The following is a 20,386-nucleotide window of genomic DNA, read 5'->3' as shown; positions in this document are numbered from 1 at the left end:
TTTTCAGGCTAAAAACGCCTTATGATACATGGTCGTTTTTTTTTTTTTTCGGCCCAAAAACGCCTTACTATACTTGCTCGTATTTTTCGGCCCAAAAACGCTTTACTATATATACATGGTCGTTTTTTTCAGGCCAAAAGCGCCTTATTATACATGGTCGTTTTTTTCGGCCCAAAAACGCCTTACTATACATGGTCGTTTTTTTAGGGCCAAAAACGACTTACTATATATACATGGTCATTTTTTTCGGCCCAAAAACGCCTTACTATACATGGTGGGGTTTTTTCGGGCCAAAAACGACTAACTATCCATGGTTGTTTTTTTCGACCCAAAAACGCCTTACTATGTATACATGATCGTTTTTTTCGGCCCAAAAATTCCTTATGATACATGGTCGTTTTTTTCAGCTAAAATCGCCTTACTATACATGGTCGTTTTTTTCGGCTAAAATCGCCTTACTATACATGGTCGTTTTTTTCGTCTAAAAACGCCTTACTATACATGGTCGTTTTTTTCGGCTAAAAACGCCTTACTATACATGGTCGTTTTTTTCGGGTCAAAAACGCCTTACTATACATGGTCGTTTTTTTCGGCCATAAACGCCTTACTATACATGGTCGTTTTTTTTAGGTAAAAAATGCCTTACTATACATGGTCGTTTTTTTCGGGTCAAAAACGCCTTACTATACATGGTCGTTTTTTTGGGCTAAAAACGCCTTACTATACATGGTCGTTTTTTGGGGGCTAAAAATGCCTTACTATACATGGTCGTTTTTTCGGCTAAAAACGCCTTGCTATATATACATGGTCGTTTTTTTCGGGTCAAAAACGCCTTACTATATATGGTCGTTTTTTTCGGCTAAAAATGCCTTACTATATATACATGGTCGTTTTTTTCGGCTAAAAACGCCTTACTATACATGGTCGTTTTTTTCAGCCAAAAACGCCTTACTATACATGGCCGTTTTTTTCGGGCCACAAACGCCTTACTATACAAGGTCGTTTTTTTCGGCTAAAAACGCCTTACTATACGTGGTCGTTTTTTTCGTCTAAAAACGCCTTACCATGGTCGTTTTTTTCAGCCAAAAACGCCTTACTATACATGGTCGTTTTTTTCGGCTAATAATGCCTTACTATACATGGTCGTTTTTTCGGCTAAAAACGCCTTACTATACATGATCGTTTTTTTCGGCCAAAAACGCCTTACTATACATGGTCGTTTTTTTCGGGCCAAAAACGCCTTACTATACATGGTCGTTTTTTTCGGCTAAAATCGCCTTACTATACATGGTCGTTTTTTTCGGGCCAAAAACGTCTTACTATACATGGTCGTTTTTTTCGGGCCAAAAACGCCTTACTATACATGGTCGTTTTTTTCGGCTAAAAATGCCTTACTATACATGGTCGTTTTTTCGGCTAATAACGCTTTACTATACATGGTCGTTTTTTTCGGGTCAAAAACACCTTCCTATACATGGTCGTTTTTTTCAGCCAAAAACGCCTTACTATACATGGTCGTTTTTTTCAGGTCAAAAACGCCTTACTATACATGGTCGTTTTTTTTCAGCCAAAAACGCCTTACTATACATGGTCGTTTTTTTCGGGTCAAAAACGCCTTCCTATACATGGTCGTTTTTTTCAGCCAAAAATGCCTTACTATACATGGTCGTTTTTTTCGGGCCAAAAACGCCTTACTATACATGGTCGTTTTTTTCGGCTAAAAATGCCTTACTATACATGGTCGTTTTTTCGGCTAATAACGCTTTACTATACATGGTCGTTTTTTTCGGGTCAAAAACACCTTCCTATACATGGTCGTTTTTTTCAGCCAAAAACGCCTTACTATACATGGTCGTTTTTTTCGGGTCAAAAACGCCTTCCTATACATGGTCGTTTTTTTCAGCCAAAAACGCCTTACTATACATGGTCGTTTTTTTCGGCTAAAATCGACTTACTATGCATGGTCGTTTTTTTCGGGCCAAAAACACCTTACTATACATGGTCGTTTTTTTTCGGCTAAAATCGCCTTACTATACTTGGTCGTTTTTTTCGGGCCAAAAACGCCTTACTATAAATGGTCGTTTTTTTCGGCTAAAAACGCCTTACTATACATGGTCGTTTTTTTCGGGCCAAAAACACCTTACTATACATGGTCGTTTTTTTTCAGCTAAAATCGCCTTACTATACATGGTGGTTTTTTTCGGCTAAAAACGGCTTACTATAAATGGTCGTTTTTTTCGGCTAAAAACGCCTTACTATACATGGTCGTTTTTTTCGGCTAAAAATGCCTTACTATACATGGTCGTTTTTTTCGGGTCAAAAACGCCTTACTATACATGGTCGTTTTTTTCGGCCAAAAACGCCTTATTATACATGGTCGTTTTTTTCAGGTAAAAAATGCCTTACTATACATGGTCGGTTTTTTTTCGAGTCAAAAACGCCTTACTATACATGGTCGTTTTTTTCGGCTAAAAATGCCTTACTATACATGGTCGTTTTTTTCGGCTAAAAACGCCTTACTATACATGGTCGTTTTTTTCGGGCCAAAAACGCCTTACTATACATGGTCGTTTTTTTTTTGCTAAAAATGCCTTACTATACATGGTGGTTTTTTCGGCTAAAAACGCCTTGCTATACATGGTCGTTGTTTTCGGGTCAAAAACGCCTTACTATACATGGTCGTTTTTTTCGGGTCAAAAACGCCTTACTATACATGGTCGTTTTTTTCAGCCAAAAACACCTTACTATACATGGCCGTTTTTTTCGGGCCACAAACGCCTTACTATACAAGGTCGTTTTTTTTCGGCTAAAAACGCTATACATGGTCGTTTTTTTCGGGTCAAAAACGCCTTACTATACATGATCGTTTTTTTCGGCCAAAAACGCCTTACTATACATGGTCGTTTTTTTCGGCTAAAATCGCCTTACTATACATGGTCGTTTTTTTTTCGTCTAAAAACGCCTTACTATACATGGTCGTTTTTTTCAGCCAAAAACGGCTTACTATACATGGTCGTTTTTTTCGGCTAAAAACGGCTTACTATACATGGTCGTTTTTTTCGGCTAAAAACGCCTTACTATACATGGTCGTTTTTTTCGGCTAAAAACGCCTTACTATACATGGTCGTTTTTTTCGGCTAAAAACGCCTTACTATACATGGTCGTTTTTTTCGGGTCAAAAACACCTTCCTATACATGGTCGTTTTTTTCGGGCCAAAAACGCCTTACTATACATGGTCGTTTTTTTCGGCTAAAAATGCCTTACTATACATGGTCGTTTTTTCGGCTAATAACGCCTTACTATACATGGTCGTTTTTTTCAGCCAAAAACGCCTTACTATACATGGTCGTTTTTTTCGGGCCAAAAACGTCTTACTATACATGGTCGTTTTTTTCGGGTCAAAAACGCCTTACTATACATGGTCGTTTTTTTCGGCTAAAATCGCCTTACTATACATGGTCGTTTTTTTCGGGCCAAAAACGCCTTACTATACATGGTCGTTTTTTTCGGCTAAAATCGCCTTACTATACATGGTCGTTTTTTTCGGCCAAAAATGCCTTACTATACATGGTCGTTTTTTTCGGCCAAAAACGCCTTACTATACATGGTCGTTTTTTTCGGCTAAAAACGCCTAACTATACATGGTCGTTTTTTTCGGCTAAAAACGCCTTGCTATATACATGGTTGTTTTTTTTCGGCTAAAAACGCCTGACTATACATGGTCGTTTTGTTCACGGCTAAAAACGCCTTACTATATACACATGGTCGTTTTTTTCACGGCTAAAAACGCCTTACTATATATGGTCGTTTTTTTTCGGCTAAAAACGCCTAACTATACATGGTCGTTTTTTTCACGGCTAAAAACGCCTTGCTATATACATGGTTGTTTTTTTTCGGCTAAAAACGCCTGACTATACATGGTTGTTTTTTTCGGGCCAAAAACGCCTTACTATATATACATGGTTGTTTTTTTCGGGCCAAAAACGCCTTCGTACACATGCTTTTTTTTTCGGGCCAAAAATGCCTTCCTATATATATATTTACATATATATATATATATACATGGTCGTTTTTTGGGGGCCAAAAGCGTTGTTTTTTTAAAGCTAAAAATGCTTTACTATTCATGCTTGTTTTTTTCGGCGAAAAATGCCTTGCTATACATGGATTCAAACCGGCATCTTCCCACTGTTAAACTGATGCCCTAACCAGTGGACCACGGTGGCATGCCAATCCCAAGCTCATAAGTAACAACCAATAAAGATCTTTACATAACTGGTCATTCAAAAAAAGCTTAATATGCAAACTCTGCAGATGATGGCCAAGACCTGGATTCGAACCGGCATCTTCCCACTGTTAAACTGACGCCCTAACCAGTGGACCATGGTGGCGCTGCTATGCAAACCTCATAAGTAACAACCCAAAAGTCGTATACATATGTGGTCATTCAAAAAGGTTTGATATGCAAAGTTTGCAGATGATGGCCAAGACCTGGATTCGAACCAGCATCTTCCCACTGTTAAACTGACACCCTAACCAGTGGACCATGGTGGCGCTGCTATGCAAACCTCATAAGTAACAACTCAAAAGTCCTATACATATGTGGTCATTCAAAAAGGCTTGATATGCAAAGTTTGCAGATGATGGCCAAGACCTGGATTTGAACACTGCACCTCTGCGCTGGTAAGCCGACACAGTAACCACTCGACCAGAGTGGGGCTGCTTTAAAAAGCTTGTAACAACCCAAAAAGGTCTTCATATATATGGTCGTTTCCATGAAAGCTACGCAGAGGAAGGCCGAGATCTAGATTTGGCTTTTTTGGTTTTTTGGTATGGTCGTTTTTTTCGGGTCAAAAACACCTTCCTATACATGGTCGTTTTTTGGGGGCTAAAAACGCCTTACTATACATGGTCGTTTTTTTCGGCTAAAAACGCCTTACTATACATGGTCGTTTTTTTCGGCTAAAAACGCCTTACTATACATGGTCGTTTTTTGGGGGCTAAAAACGCCTTACTGTACATGGTCGTTTTTTTCGGCTAAAATCGCCTTGCTATACATGGTCGTTTTTTTTGGGCTAAAAACGCCTTACTATACATGGTCGTTTTTTTCGGGTCAAAAACGCCTTACTATACATGGTCGTTTTTTTCGGCCATAAACGCCTTACTATACATGGTCGTTTTTTTTAGGTAAAAAATGCCTTACTATACATGGTCGTTTTTTGGGGGCTAAAAACGCCTTACTGTACATGGTCGTTTTTTTCGGCTAAAATCGCCTTGCTATACATGGTCGTTTTTTTTGGGCTAAAAACGCCTTACTATACATGGTCGTTTTTTTCGGTTCAAAAAACGCCTTACTATACATAGTTACTTACTATACAAAACACAGACGTCTTGTGAGTCAGCAAACTCCATGCTACTCCCGGTTTAGTAATATTCTTATTTCTCCTTGTATTCCCGCTGATTTTAAAAAAAAAGTTGGTGTGTCACATTCTTGAGATATATGCTGTATTGGTCATCATTTCCTAAGATGTCTTTCAACTGCACCCCTAACGGCAACAACGGAAAGACTGATTCTTCCCGAGACCACGGGATAAGAAAATCGCGCAAGCCGACCTGCAATTGGCGGCTTGTATCTTCATCTGCAGCAATTTGCATGCAATTTAGCTGTAATAACTCGCTTTATATGAGCACCAAGTGACGTCGTGATTGGGATTTTGTGCTCGAACGAGATCGCACGCGCACAAAAAAAACAGCCGCGGAGTCTCTAACCAAGCAGAGGTAAAAAAAAAAAAAAAAAAGAAATCAAAGATTCAAAGATGTGCCTTTAATGGATCTGAACCTCAGACCAGTGAGGCGGGCACGCGAACAGCTTGTCCACTGCAGTGCCCTCTGCGCATATGTGCAATTTAACTGAATTAATGCAACATTGACCTGGCTCAACTGTCTCACGCCTACGCGCACTGCTGGCGGCGTTCATTTCAAAACATGTTTCCCCGTAGGAACAAATGGAAGTTCATCCAGCCATCCAGTTTCCTTACCACTTATCCTCATTAGGGTCCCAAGTGTGCTGGAGCCTCTCTAATGGACATGAATTAATTTATTCTGTGGTCAAACCGCATTTTTTTTTTTTTTTGGTTGACATTCTTAATTGCCTTACAAGTGTAAAAATATGTTACCCTCTGTATAAAAAAAAAAAAAGACTCACTCCTTGAAGGTGCCATAATAAGAGAGAAAGATCTTTATGAGTACTGTGTGCTCATGACATTGGATTGGTTAAACAGAGTCATGTGACACAAGACACAGACGACCCCAAATAAAAATACAAGTAATGTGTCTTCCGGAATATAACTCCTCCAATAAAAGTAAAAAGAAGGTTGTATTAAAACTACTCTGACAAGTATGGTTGAAATAAGTGTCATGGAATAAATGTAACTTGTTACCATGGAATTTTTCTAGATGCTATTGGCTAGCAGCCTGTCCAGATTCTATGACAACCTCTCGCTCAAAAGCAGCTGCGACAAGCTGACAATAGACAGACGGCTGACTGGAACATGTGAGGAATCTGTCTGCCAGAGCAGCAAAGCGGAGAGGCAAAAAAATAAATAAAAGCACACCCTTTGAAATCCTTTTTGACGTCTGTTTTCAATGCCTTGTCGTGTGCACGCGCTGTCACTCGACTGTCACCCAGTATGCTGCAAGTAAATGAGGTAAACCTGCGTCGGGTGGTGTTTGTGTGGGCACGTTCAATCATCGACTGTCAACAGATTGTAGGACGAGATAAGACAGCTCTTTTGATGGAATCATGCTTGTCCAAAAAAAAAACGTCAGCCTGATATAAAACCTCCATCTGTCGTAACGTTGAGGATTATTCCAGCAGTTCTGCTTTTCCGAAGCCAGATCAACATCTTGAGCTGCCAGAAAGTAATACGACAGTCAAGATGTGCGGCTTCGAAGAGGAACAGATTTTAAAGATGATATATTAACCGGAAAAGTTTCGTGAGGGCACAGAGCCCTCATTTGAAAAGGCCCAAAACTTTCAAGATCACCTCCTGAGTACTGCGGTACCTTGAGTTGAAGACCACAATTTATCCTGTGACCACGCTCATAATTTAATTTTACTCACGAGGTGTGGAAAACGAACACCATTTTTAATCACAAAATCGGTTTGGATTTAAAGAATATGGGCGTATAAAAAGTGAACCACTGGAAAAACAATTAACACACTTCAGCAATACCAATCGTGTGTATGGGGTGGAACAGCTTTGAACGTGAGTCCAGTTCTGTCAGGTGGTTTAGACTACATCCCCAAAAAAAGACACATATCAACATGCAAGACTCTCTTTTCATTCTGTGCGGAGCCGTGTTAAGAGCGAGTGTTGGAACTTTCTGTCGACGGGCGGCGGGGGCATGAACGCAGCCAACCACAGAATTTGCTCACAATCCAAATGGCTCCTCTCATTCCTTTTGTCTGTCAAATGAATCGTCATTTTTGTCTTTTTAGGTTGAACCCCAAAACGCGCAGCAGCATGCCAGCATGGTAAGCAGAGAATAACAACACATCAAATGTGATGTCATTTTGAGAACATTTATTGTGCACATCTCAAACGATTGTAAAAACATACAACATGACTGGTGTTATGAATATTTTATACGGGGAGCAATATTCTTTTAAGATTATAGGCCACTCCTCCTGGTTGACGTACATAGTAACGGAACTTCATTTATGTTCATTTCCCAGTTCTGTTACGGAAGTCGGATTTTTGAGTCCAGACACATTTATTTGACTCTTAAAAGTTTTCCAAAGTTGGATGCTCTCCGCTTTAATGCGGTTCTAGCCAGTCCTTGGCGAAAAGTTAATCACCCAAGCACTTAACTCCGGTGTTCAACGGTCACGTGTCAACCTGAGGCTATCTCAGCGATTAGCATGACGTCTTCGTGTTTCGTCATCATTCCCTTGTGCGAATGATAACGTTTGGAGGATAATTTGCTCGAATGATTTGACTTATTTGCGATTCCGCAACGTGTTTTTGCTGCACTCGCGAGCCAGCCGAAGCTCTTTGCTAGCTATTCGTTGCGCCATCGATAGCGCACCGCGCTTGCCTCAACAACTTGCGGAGAAGTGACCAATCAGTGCTATTCTGTGTTGATGAAGCAAAAGAGCGCAAGGTTTGACTCGCAAACTGCAAAACAAAACATTATTTCGAGCCTTGGAACATATGTATCACTGTAAGTTATTATTAGCGTTATTATTATGATTGTTAAGACCAGACCATGATGACCGAAGCATCTACATATTCTGTGACTCTTCAGTGCATCATCCTCCAGTCCAAACTCACCACGGTCTCCATCCTGGCCCATGTTCTCAGCCCCGTCCAGTCCGCAGCCGGTTTCTTCAGCATCCAGCGACTCGTCCCCAATCAGGTCGGTCATCACGTTGACGTCTGCGCCGCTTAAACGACACGCACGTCCGCCGTTGCCCATTGTCTCCTCGGTTGCTCGGGAAACAGAGCACGTAATCTTTTTGGCATCAAAATGTTTCTCTTTTAATTATCGGGAATAGTATTGCCAACTTTGTGATCATTATCTTATCGTAAGTTTCAAATCGTGGTATCATATCGTGACGTTGGGATGTGGTTGCATCCCGAGCACATAGGCATGTGTCTTCATATGATAACCGGTAGATACAATGACAAGCAATTCCAAAAGCATTGTGTGTCTGATGTTGGCTCTTTCTGTCCATGCAGCATTTCTGGCAAGCGAGCTCGGGCACTTTATGCCTGCAAGGCGGAGCATGACTCCGAACTGTCCTTTATTGCTGGAACGATCTTCGACAATGGTGAGTCACACCTTTGCACTTCTCACTTGGAAGGGGGGAAAAAAAATGAGCAGAGTGCACTCACTGGTCACATTTGGTGGCACAGGAGTGGAAATTTTCTGCAAAGTATTGTGGAACCGTTTGCCGAACAACAGCAGAGTAGTAAATGTATTTTGGTTTGCTTTGTGTACTTTCTTGTGTAGTTCATGCCTCCAGAGAGCCGGGCTGGCTGGAAGGAACGTTGGATGGTCGAATAGGACTGATTCCTCAGAACTATGTGGAATTTCTATAGCACACCAACTGAACTGGCGGACGACACTGGACTTGGACGAGACCAAACTGGACTGCAAGTGCGAGGGGACATGGGGGCATGCTGAGGGCCCAGACTTGATCATCTACACCAGTGGGAATTCAATTCAATACACTTTTTTGGGGGCGGGCTAGGGGGGGGGGGGCTGATGTGGCGCATTGCACAGACTTTGGTGAGATCTCAGAGTTGCACTGGAGGGAGCCTCTGCGGCTCCAGCTGTTATTGGATTAGTTTGAATGGCTTCCCAAGTCCTTGCAAAGACGATGTGCTAATGAGTTTGGAATGTGTGTGTGTGTGTGTGAGAGAGAGACTGAGAGAGAAAATGAACTGATATATGCTAGCTTGTTTCTCCCCTATTGTCTTCAACTGCACTGACTGCTTATGGAAATCTTCCTGCAGATGCTGATGACAAATTTAAGTGTCCTGTCACATCGGATTTGAATACAGTGTCTCCCTCCCCACCCCCCACCAAGGTCAGGAGCATTTTTAAAATGATTCTCCTCTCCACAAGCCTGAGCCTGGATAGTGTTTGAGGCGATTAGAACCCCCCCCCCTCCACTCCACCCCCCCCCCCCCCCCCCACACACACACACACACCGTGGGCAGCTCACTGCAAGGTGGCCTCCGCGGGAGTTCATCCAAAGGTCATTCCACTTCTCTTCACTGACACACTAGAGGCCACGTAAAAAAAATAAAAATAAAATGCAAACAATTTCAAACGAGTGCCCAGCCGTTGATAAGAAAGCGCTCAGCACTGAGGCGCTTTTATGGAGGGGGCAGATGCTTGACCCCATATGTGCATTGACTTGTACAATCACTCAAGGGATTCTTATCAAGTCATTGGAAGGAACCAAATTCAAATGTTTCTTCAATTTCAATCACAATGTATCCATCACTACATTTTTGATCCAAAAAATGACCGAAACAAAAGTAAACAAATATTGTTTCGTATTATGCTCTAAACATCTCTGAAATAAACACTGATAAATGAGGAAAAGAGTCATACAAAAACAAGGATTGTAAACCTTCCGAAAGGTGAACACTGTAGCTCATTTTCAATAACGTGAACTGAATGAAATTATGTTTTGTTCCTCCTACAGTACATATTTGGAATAAATAAGCATAAGCTACCCTGCCGTTGGGACTCCAACATGCTCCTGTGTACAAAGTTGACATTTTTCTTTTGCCCTCCAAGTGTGTCCAAAGTATTGCGCTAACATCGTCAATGTGAAATGAGACTACTTTTATTTAAGACTTTCTTGTAATCTGAACTGAGGCGTTTTATTCACTTTGTACATATATACTTACATACACATTTGATAAGATTTTTTTTTAAAGTATGAAATTTTTATATTTGGTATTCTTAGCATACTAACTTAATTCCTTGATCTTGATTCCAGCTTTGATTCTCAGATTTTTTTAAATTGTATTTTATTTTTTTTGTCACTTAAGTTTATTTACAGCCTTAAAAAGTGGTGGAATTGCAGACTTGTTTGATGCTGCAGGAGTTCTTCTGGATTCTTTTTTTATTAATGCCTACTTTCAGTTTTTAATGGGACAGTCACATTTGTCAAGTGTTTGGGGAGCCAGAAAAAAATCAAATAAAATATTTCCAATATTTATTTTGTTGTGTGTGGAAATACATATTCTACGTGTATTGAAACGTAAGAAGCAATTACCGTATTTTCTGCATTACAAGGCGCACCTAAAAACATTCTAATGTCTCAAAATCCGACAGTGCGCCATATAATCTGATGCGCCTTATATATGGATCAATATTCAGATTTCTTGGACTTCCGTAAAGTGCTTTGTTACAGCTGCAGCGGTTGTGAAAGCTCTTCAAAAATGTTGTATTGTATTTCCTGTAACGCAATTGCAGCCACGATTGTAGCTTCTATTCTATGGGCCTTATAATCCGGAAAATACGGTAAGTATTTTTAGCACATTTTTTGTCAGAGAAAGAGCTCAAACGGGTTGGAAAAAAACTGTTGACTTTATTGTGTCATCGGCCTCAAGTCAAATCACTTACCGCAAGTCAACCAAATAACAACACAGAGAATTCAACATTGAATCAAAGAGGTGAAAATATCGACATTGACTACAAGGTGGGCGTACTTTAAATAATACACAAGTCATATCAGAAACCATTTGTCTTTTTTTGTTGTTGTTTTTATACCCTCCTCCCACTCAAACAAACATTGCTGTGTTTGCATTTATTACATCGAAAGTGAAATGCGAAGAAAACAAACCCGCCATACACACCAGCAAAACTTGATCGGCCCTTTAAAATCTTAAAAGATGATACTTTATACAAAATAGACTCTTATCGACCTACAGGAGCGTAAGTGCAGTTTTGTCCGGCTCCGGTCGCTTTACAAGTGATTTACATTCCATTTTTTTTATTTACCATATCTGGGGGGGGGGGGGGGGGGGGGAGGGTAGGGGATTAAAGTGACCAGTATTCCTCACATCAATAGCGATGAGATCCAAAGCCTGGACGGTTACAAGAAAGAAAAGATGCCTTTCAAAATAAGAAGAAACCTCAGTGATACTTCAAATGTAACTGAATACTTTTTGTTGTTTTTGTTTTTAAAGAGTTGGTTCCTCAAGCTTTGGTCACAAATCTTACCTCAACGAAACAAACCCGTCACACAATATCCCGTAGCATTTACATTGGCCTCACAAGACAGGCACCCGCTCATGTCGTCACCACGTTGACATTTTTAGCACAACTCGACAGCAATTCGCAAATTCACCAGAATAATTACGATTGAACAGCTATATTGAAAACAAATATTCTTCACAGTTTCCTGATTTGGAATTTCTGTTATGGCTCTCTGTCTCCTCTTTTTGTTTAGTAGATATGTGTACATCTTGAAGCTGAACGCATTTCATATGAGGTTGACGATATGGTAACCTCACAAAAAGTTTGGGGTCATCACACTCCCCTTCGAGTTACAAGCGCTTGTTAAGTGTCTAATTATCTGCATGCACTAAGCCGCAACGGCATGTGTGAATTTGGGCGAATTTAGTCTGAAAGTGATTTACAAGATAATTGAAGTCCGATGTCACACAAGGTTGTGTGTGAAAATGAGCCGTTATGTGACTGAGTGTCTGTTTGCGTGCTGCTCTTTTGGTTAGCAACATAAAAACTGAAGTCTACCGTTTTTTTGTTTTTTTCCTGGACGGGAAAACGGGGACGGGTCAATATCACTATGAAGTGCCTTAGACATCCTCATCAGAACGTTAGTCTTATTGTAAGTGGTCAAACGGTCTCTCAGTCTCCTGAAACGTGTTTCCTTCATTTTACACCCTTATTTTTTTCATTGGAAGTACATACTTTTGGCATAAGCCACACAGGGCTCAGCTAAATATAGCGTGTGTAATCGGGGGTTAAAATGACACTAAATAATTTCCTTTACATGGTGTTTCGTGCATACTAAAGTGATTTGCCAAAATGAGTCCCTTTGCTCATATACATTCTATTTTTAAAATCATAATGAACATTTTGCGTGCATCTCTGAAATGTCCGCCCTGTCATTACGGGGTAATTGCTTCTTTAAGGAACCCTCTGATACTTTCAGCGGCATTATGACCATCATGTTGTCTTTCTTCAATGGAGGCTGAAACTGTGGATAGTTGCAGACTGAATATATTTTGGAATATATGTGTAAATATAATACAATATAAAATCATTTGTATGTAGATGGATGGTGTCAAGCTTAACATGTTCACGCTGTCCTGTAGGGAAATATAAATCTGATACTAAAACCTTTCAGAAATGTGATTATTTTGTTTCACGATACAGCGTCGGCTCACTAACGGACTCGTGTTGCTCAATCAAGACCTGCTATCTGCTCATAAAATGTGTGCCAAAAATGTTCAATGTGCATTTTTAACAGCATACCCAATTACAATGATGATATGATGAAGTTTAGTGGAAAATGTCCATTGTTTTGGTGACATGAGGACAGTGACTCTTTAAGGTGTGATTTTTTTTTTTCCTGAAGTCAAAGTGGTTTACTTCTTTACAACAGAACAAAACAAAGTTGTTGTTTTTTCTTTTATTTCCCACACAGGTAGAAGCTGTTGCCCACACCCCCCTATGTACACCGACTAGATGTTACATTTCCATGTCGAGGCTGGTTTCTAAGCATCGGGGGGAAAAAAATGTGTGTGTGTGTGTGTGTGTGTGTTTGAATGTATGCGCCTAAGGCATGCTGTGCGGTTATCCCTAAGTAACACACAAATGACCAGTCGCCATGGCAACCCCCCCTACTGCTCAGTTCACTCCTCCAGAGCCCAACAATGAAAATCAATGGGCTCCAGGTAATGTCGAAAGAAAGAAAATTATCCAACAAGTTGTCCATCATTGGTTGACAGACCCATCTATATGCGTGCTTGCGCGCGTGTGTGCGTGTCTAAAATGCGCGTGGGAGCAGTAAAAAGACAATTTCGAAACCCATCCCGAAACACTACCGGATTTCATATGACCTGCATGATAATACCAGTTAATAATCAGTACATTGAAGCTGGTGTACATTGTGAGAATCTCGTATAGGAGCACCCTGAAGCAAAAGGTCACAATTGGAGCAATCACGCACACACAAGTCCACTGAAACATCAAACCAATAGAAGCCACCAAGTACAAATCTCCTGTGACTTTTGGCACCAGTGACCAAGCCTGAGCTTTTCGTTTTTTTTGTTGTTTTTTTTTTTTACCTCTTTCAAAGTGATTTTGCATTTGAAAATAGCAGAGAATAGAACTTTATGGGCATATTTTTTAAACAATTTGGAAGGTAACAAAAAATATTTCATATATATATATATATATATAATATCTATATATAACTCTCTTTTCTTTGACATGGTCTCTTGTGTCATGACACCTTGTAAGGGACTAAAGGGTTCATTCGCTTTATATGACAACTATTGAATGGAGATGATTGTTGAAATACAAATGACGCGTTAGACGTCATGTCTTTTAGCTTATAAAAACGGGAGAAACAAGACAACCCAGTGTCATTCTTGTTATATTTTGACTTTTTCCTGTTAGTATGATGACTTTTATTCTTGCAATATGCCAACTTGATTGGTGTTTTTTTTTTTTTACTTTTCACAACTTTCATTCTTGTAATAGTACGACTTGTGTTGTAGTATATTTTTTCTTGTAAAATTTTAACTTTATTCACTCAAAAAAAATAATACCCAGGAAAATGTTTTTCATGAAAATGGCTTATTTCTTGAGTAATATTGTGATTCATGATAGATTCCCCACAATAATATGCGATACTATATAATACGAGGAAAAAAAAATGATGTTTGAGTTTGAGTTTTTTAAGTGAAGAATTTTTTTCACGCGGCGAAAAGTTGGGGGCAAAGTTTAGCGTGTCAAAGAAAGAGAAAAAAATAGCACTCAAATTGAACGGATATGAAGAGCATTTGGAGCTGAAAGGCACTGGTTTCCCTTCTCACTTGTACGTGCTGTTGTTGAATTGGCTTAAAAGCGAGAGTGTGTGCAATACGACAAAGACGAAAATATATATACTGTATATATTTTTTTTGTTTCTTTTTTCAGTTACTGTGTTTTTGTGGCTTGTTACAAGCTTAAAGCAGTTTGGGGTATACAGTATTATATACACGCAGAGGAAAAAGAATTAATCACATAGTTGACACGTTACATTCTGAGGGTCGGCGGCGGGTGATGGGGTGGGAGCGTGAACGGCACGTGACTGTTTTTAGCTGTCGGCGGTGAAAGCGTGTGACCACCAAATTGCACACCCTTCAGTCTCGGGGGAGTAGGAGGGGTCAAAAATATTTCCTCTGTGGATCCAAATTGACAGGCGGTTGTCAAACCTGAGCAAGGATGCGGCGGTCTAGCGAAGGGTCGGTGGAGCTTTTTTTTTTTAAGGCATGGCTTGTACGCCCGACGGCGCTCACTTCTGATGAAAGAGGAGCTGCTTGACGCTGCCGTCTTTGACTTTTGGTATCTGGTTGGTGATGATCTCCGCCAGCATCTCGGGGAACTCCACACTCAGCGTCTTGTTCATGAATGTGTAGAAGCAAATGTGGAGGAGATCCTCCACCATCTGCCAAAAGACACATTTTGGCTATGGATTGACCCGTACAGTATATGATATTTTACGTATTGATTTGGCTTCATGGTTAAGTCGTGTTAGCTTGTAAGGTTCTTGGTTCAGACCCGTTCGCCCAAATGGTGAGCGTGTGTGTGTGAGTGCATCCGCGTGCTCACCCCCTGCATGGAATCCAGTAGCTTAGTCAGCTGGTAGAAGCGTTGCCAGTTCTGGCTGGTGTTCTCCTCTCGCTTGACGATGGCTTTTCCCAGCTCTTTGATGTACGTCATGCGGATCTCGTCGAACACCGCCTGACTCTTCAGCCCGTCTTTCGGCACTGAACACACATGCACAGTTAAAAAAAAAAAAAAAAAAAAGTCAATTTCGGCATTCACCCAAAATCTTTCAAAGCCAAACAAAACGTAGGTATTGAAACCACCGCTGGTGTGACAGTAAATCTCGTGAGACATCAGCTTTCGCTTCTTGACACCTATGCAAAATGTGACGGTGGCTTACAATAATATTAGATACATTTAGAAATCTTTGTGTGAGCATTTGCAGCAGGTCCTAAGCACCCCACGGGAACCTGGAGCCCGAGTGTGATGATGCTAATGAATTGCCAGTGAACACAAACATGGCTCCTCACAGAAACGCTCACATTTGACTCCCGTGCTGCTCGTATACTGTCGGCTGCGATACGGGAACATAACTCAGGAGAAGATTAAGCTAGCTCAGAAAATGAGCTTGATAAAATAAAGATAATATCCATTTAACTCATTCAGTACCAGCCAATTCTAGACCAAGTCTGAAAAGACGTTTAAAAACGTCTTTGGGAGTGAATGAGTTAATATTCTGTTTTATCCTGTTCAGGCTCGTGGGATTTTATTTTTTTATATGTTGATGAGCTAAGTTTCTAGCGCTGTACGCTAGGTCTGAAAACTAGTGGGCTACGCCATATAAGCTAAGTAGTGAGCTAAAATTGGTATTTCAATAGATAGGCAAACTAGCTCAGCTTGCTAAAAAATATACAGTAGCTAAAAGACAGTACGGAAGCATGGAACTGCCTAGGAACATTTTTAACTGTCAAACTTCTTTGATTGTATATGCAAATATGTTCAAATGTACTTGTAGGCTATATGCTAAAAACATTTCCTTTCATGCCAAGGGGTCTTGGATAGTTTTTCTAAATATCCTCAAAATCAATCATTTATTGATAACGTTTATGCGATTATCATTTTGGAGTTTCAGTGGAGGGAAAAAATAATAATAAATCCCTGTTCCACATAAAGCCTGCGACAGGTGACGTCAGTCGTCATGAATCCAACCGAATGAACCCGGGAGCGAATTAGAAATGATTCAAAGTTGTCGTGACCTGATAGTGTCGAAAAGCCTCCGGGGAGCAGATGGAAATAGCTTTGGAGTCAGCATAGAAAAGTCATTCTCCTTTCTGAGTGCACCCATTAGCTTGCCAATCATCCCCCCAGTGAGGCGCAAGCAACATATTCTCATTTTCCATCCATCCATTATCCTAGCCGCCTGTCCTCACGAGGGTCACGAGCGTCCTGGATCCTATTGAAAAGTTTTCCGGCACGGATTCGAACCCTGCAACTCTGCACCGTGAAGCGGACGTGCTCAACGGTCATCCTCCGCCTATTCTCATTTTCCTATGTATTGATCATTTGTATCTTTTAATTTGCCACTTATCATAAGAGCAATACTGCACCAAATGCTTGATAATTTACCTGTGCTGAGAAGCATCAGTACTTTCATGCACAGGTACTCGTCGTAGGACACTTTCAGACGCACAAACTCCGTGCAGATCTTCAGCATCTGCTCGCACTGCTCCGTCATGTAGGGAAGCTTCATCCGTTCTCTGAGGAAGGGCGAGACAACAAGACGGGTCACATGGTCGGTACTGGAAGAGCCACTGTTGTTATCATCTGTCCTGATATGCTATCCAGACCTAACTAAGTTGCACAAAAGCTGGATGGATAAAATGGGTCTTTTAGTTTGACTTTTATAACACTTTCTGGAAAAGTATAATTCATGTATTATTCTTCCTAAAAAAATATACGAAAACCCCCCAAAACAAAACACTATATGGTTTTCATTAAACGTCCATATGGAGTAGTCCAGCGGACTAACTTATCTATTGCTATTGAAACAAAAACAGAAAATTGGTGTCCAAAAAACAAGGAAAAGTCATTTTGTTTTTGTGTTGGTTATAATGGCAAAACTCGTAAATGTCATTAGCGAGAGAAAGCGCGAGATACGCTAGCATCCGACGATACACACTGGTTGATGACGAGGTCGGGGGCGAAGCAGAGCATGCTCCCATTGCACTGCTTGTACGACCTCCAGCCCAGACTGAAGGACATGAGGAAGAGCCACGAGCACTGCAACAACGTCATCTGGTCGTCCAAGTGCAGGTTACGGAAACCTGGGGAGGACAAAAGTTATACCTGGCATCAGATCCACTACATACTTTTTCATGTGTGAGAAATGTGAACTGTGGTTATTGTGGAGCAGTATTAGCAATCAGAGGACGGGAGCAAATCCTCAAGCGAATACTTGTAGCGATTAGCGAGTCATGTGACTGCTTTTTTTTTCATGATCAACGCATGGCAAAGCACGACTTTTAATTCTCCACAGCTTGCTGTTATCTTCGAACGATTTCTCCCCTGCACATGTTTTTTTTGCGCACAGCATAAGTCGTGTTGTCAATCTCTGCACTTTCAGTGGATGTCATGCAGCGAGGATAAACTACGCGGGGGACCATTTTGCATTGTTGTTTAATAATGCAAAGCCATTTAGTATCCGATTACTCCATTAATACTGGGAGAGTACTCGGTTTTGGAGAATAGTCGATAGCTGCAGCTATGGATTCTTGTGTTTATTTTTTTTCAATTATCTGAATATCTCATTTTTAAAATGATACTATTTCAAATAAATATTACAATTAAATGACCAACAATACAATTAACTTAACTCATTCAGTACCAGCCAATTCAAGACCAAGTCTGAAAAGACGTTTAAAAACGTCTTTGGGAGTGAATGAGTTAATTAGGTCATTTTTTTTTAAAGTACATGAAATCAATAATCAAGTACTTTTGAATTACCAAATTTTAGGGGAAATTTTTTAAAAAGCTGAATTGATGCAACTAATATTACAACAGTCTTGATCGTGTAACTCCTTAGTTGGCCAAGGCCCCATGCAAAAAAAAAAAAGCCGGAGAAATTTGTCTGTGTTTTCTGCCTAGACTCGGCTCATGTTTCCACCTGTCTGTGTCAATTCAAAGCCAGACGGCAAATGAGAAGGCGAGCGCTGCCCGACCGAAACGGCTTCTCATTACCTGGCAGCGACTTGGCCCACTTGACGGCCGAGATGACCTGCTGCCCTCCGAGCTTGTTGAGCGTGCTCATCAGGCGCGACGACGTGTCGGGCAGCGTTCCGTCGTAGCCCGAGTAGATGATCTCGGGCTCGATGGCCTGCAGCACCGACAGCATGGCGGGCACCAGCTGGGGCATGCAGGCGGGGATGACCGCCACGGGCATGGCGGGGACGGCGGGCTCCAACGCTCGCATGCTCTGCTGCTCTCTCCTCTTCAGCTTCTTGTTCTTCCTCGCTGGTGGGACAATGAGAAATATACAATACTTGATACAAAGCCAAATTTGTATCGAACAAGATATGGGCGAAAGATGTCAGATAATAAACAGTGCACAGAGATAGTCCGTCGCGCTTCCTCGCGCTCTCCCTATTTTTTATTCCCTCGCCTCTTCCACGGTTTCCATGACAACTCGTAGTCCCACAACAACAGCGGTGTCCATCAAATAACTATACTTGCCTTTTTTTTTTCCCTTTCCCTCACAGAGATATCAAATTGATTACACGTCCTCTTTTTCAAGCCCCGATGGAACGTCAGGCGAACGACACGACAGAATTGGGGGAATTTCTCGTATGTCTTTATGAAGTTAATTGTACGTCCAATTTGACTTGAGCCGCGATGATTCCTGGACACTAAATGCAAAACTTGGATTTTTAGGCTGTCTTGTCTATTTGCTTTTTTTCTTTTAAAAAAGATGTTCGCGAACCTTTGACCTCCCCCAAAAAAAAAATAAAGTACGACCAAAATAAATTCCAAGATCCACGATCGTCGGGCAAAAGACAAGATACATACACATCCGCAATCAGTAAAGTCAGTCACAATAATTTAATTTGCATTATATCAACAGCCTTCCGTTTTGTTTTCTTGCATGGAACAAAATGCCCTCGCATGAGATTTTTTTGGGGGAACCTGTTTTAGCCAACGGTGATCTTTTTACACGTGCATTCCTCTGCCGCAGTGTCTCCATCAAATTGATAGGCGTCTGCCACACATCTCTGAGGTTCCTTCCAAATTGTTACGCTCTGACTCACCACTGTGAGTTGTATTCTTGGGTTGGATGGCCTGCTTTGGCGAGCCACCGGCTCATTCACTGGCACGCCTTCAGATATCATTTCTGCGACTGCTTTTCCCCCTTATCTTTGTGCTTTTATCCGGCAGAAAAGTACACGGCATTATTCACTGCGTTATTAGGACCTCTTTTTGCGTGCTGTTCCCAACGTCCGGACTCAAGGATCTCATGTCCTTAAACGTTTTTAAATCTAAATTGAAAGACATGGGAACAGTTTCAGTAGACTGTCGTTTTAGCTTGGTTGATTGAGCAATTTATGATTATTTTTAACTTTGGGTGTTCTCTCTCTGAACGTCTGTGTTTTGCTGCTGCTTGTCTCTCTTGGAAAAGAGGTTCTTAACGTCACTGGGACCAACCTGGTTAAATAAAGGTTAAACGCTCAAAATTGATTGGTGAGCTTTAGCGGTTTAGCGCAAGTGGAGGTGCCCTTTGGACAGAGGCAGCGTGGCCGTGAATCAAGTCTTTGTGCCAAGCTAATTCGCCGTCGGTCATTTGATATTTAGAGGCCACAAACAGGAGCCGTGTTATCTCTCACTGTTATTTTGGATTTAGCCGTGTCTTATTACCTCCGCTTTGCAGGAGGAGCTGCGTGAACTCTGAGCATGTACGGTTGGAGGTGCGCCCGATCATGTTTCCAGAGTGAAAAATCCGTCCAACAGTCTGTGCGATCACGTAATTCAACACAGCTGCCTCCCCGGAGATATTAGAACATACTTCCACAATGTAAAACCGTT

The 20,386-nt window shown here is 41.1% G+C and overlaps 2 protein-coding genes across 4 annotated transcripts in view; one reads left to right on the top strand and one right to left on the bottom strand.

Moving 5' to 3' along the window:
- LOC147193817 (rho GTPase-activating protein 26-like) overlaps positions 1-10,745 on the top strand; it is a 50,569-nt gene extending 39,824 nt beyond the window's left edge. For both annotated transcript variants that reach the window (XM_086131012.1, XM_086131011.1), the window contains 4 exons: positions 7,500-7,535; positions 8,309-8,419; positions 8,743-8,834; positions 9,017-10,745. In XM_086131012.1, the coding sequence (XP_085987138.1) occupies positions 7,500-7,535; positions 8,309-8,419; positions 8,743-8,834; positions 9,017-9,105 (328 nt within the window). In that variant the 3' untranslated portion in view covers positions 9,106-10,745. The remainder of the gene's footprint in view (positions 1-7,499; positions 7,536-8,308; positions 8,420-8,742; positions 8,835-9,016) is intronic.
- A 352-nt stretch (positions 10,746-11,097) lies between these two features.
- The window catches only part of LOC147193816 (glucocorticoid receptor-like), a 42,926-nt gene continuing 33,637 nt past the window's right edge, over positions 11,098-20,386 (bottom strand). For both annotated transcript variants that reach the window (XM_086131013.1, XM_086131014.1), the window contains exons 6-10: positions 18,551-18,823; positions 17,493-17,637; positions 16,940-17,070; positions 15,377-15,534; positions 11,098-15,212 (exon numbers count right to left, since the gene is read on the bottom strand). In XM_086131013.1, coding sequence (XP_085987139.1) covers positions 15,060-15,212; positions 15,377-15,534; positions 16,940-17,070; positions 17,493-17,637; positions 18,551-18,823 — 860 coding nt within the window. In that variant the 3' untranslated portion in view covers positions 11,098-15,059. The remainder of the gene's footprint in view (positions 15,213-15,376; positions 15,535-16,939; positions 17,071-17,492; positions 17,638-18,550; positions 18,824-20,386) is intronic.

This window comes from Hippocampus guttulatus, chromosome 15 (assembly GCF_054856545.1).
Source record: "Hippocampus guttulatus isolate MCC_2025c chromosome 15, RoL_Hgut_1.0, whole genome shotgun sequence".
Taxonomy (NCBI): Eukaryota; Metazoa; Chordata; class Actinopteri; order Syngnathiformes; family Syngnathidae; genus Hippocampus; species Hippocampus guttulatus.
The sequence above is the reverse complement of the archived record's forward strand: the minus strand, read 5'-3'. Positions and strand labels throughout refer to the sequence as shown.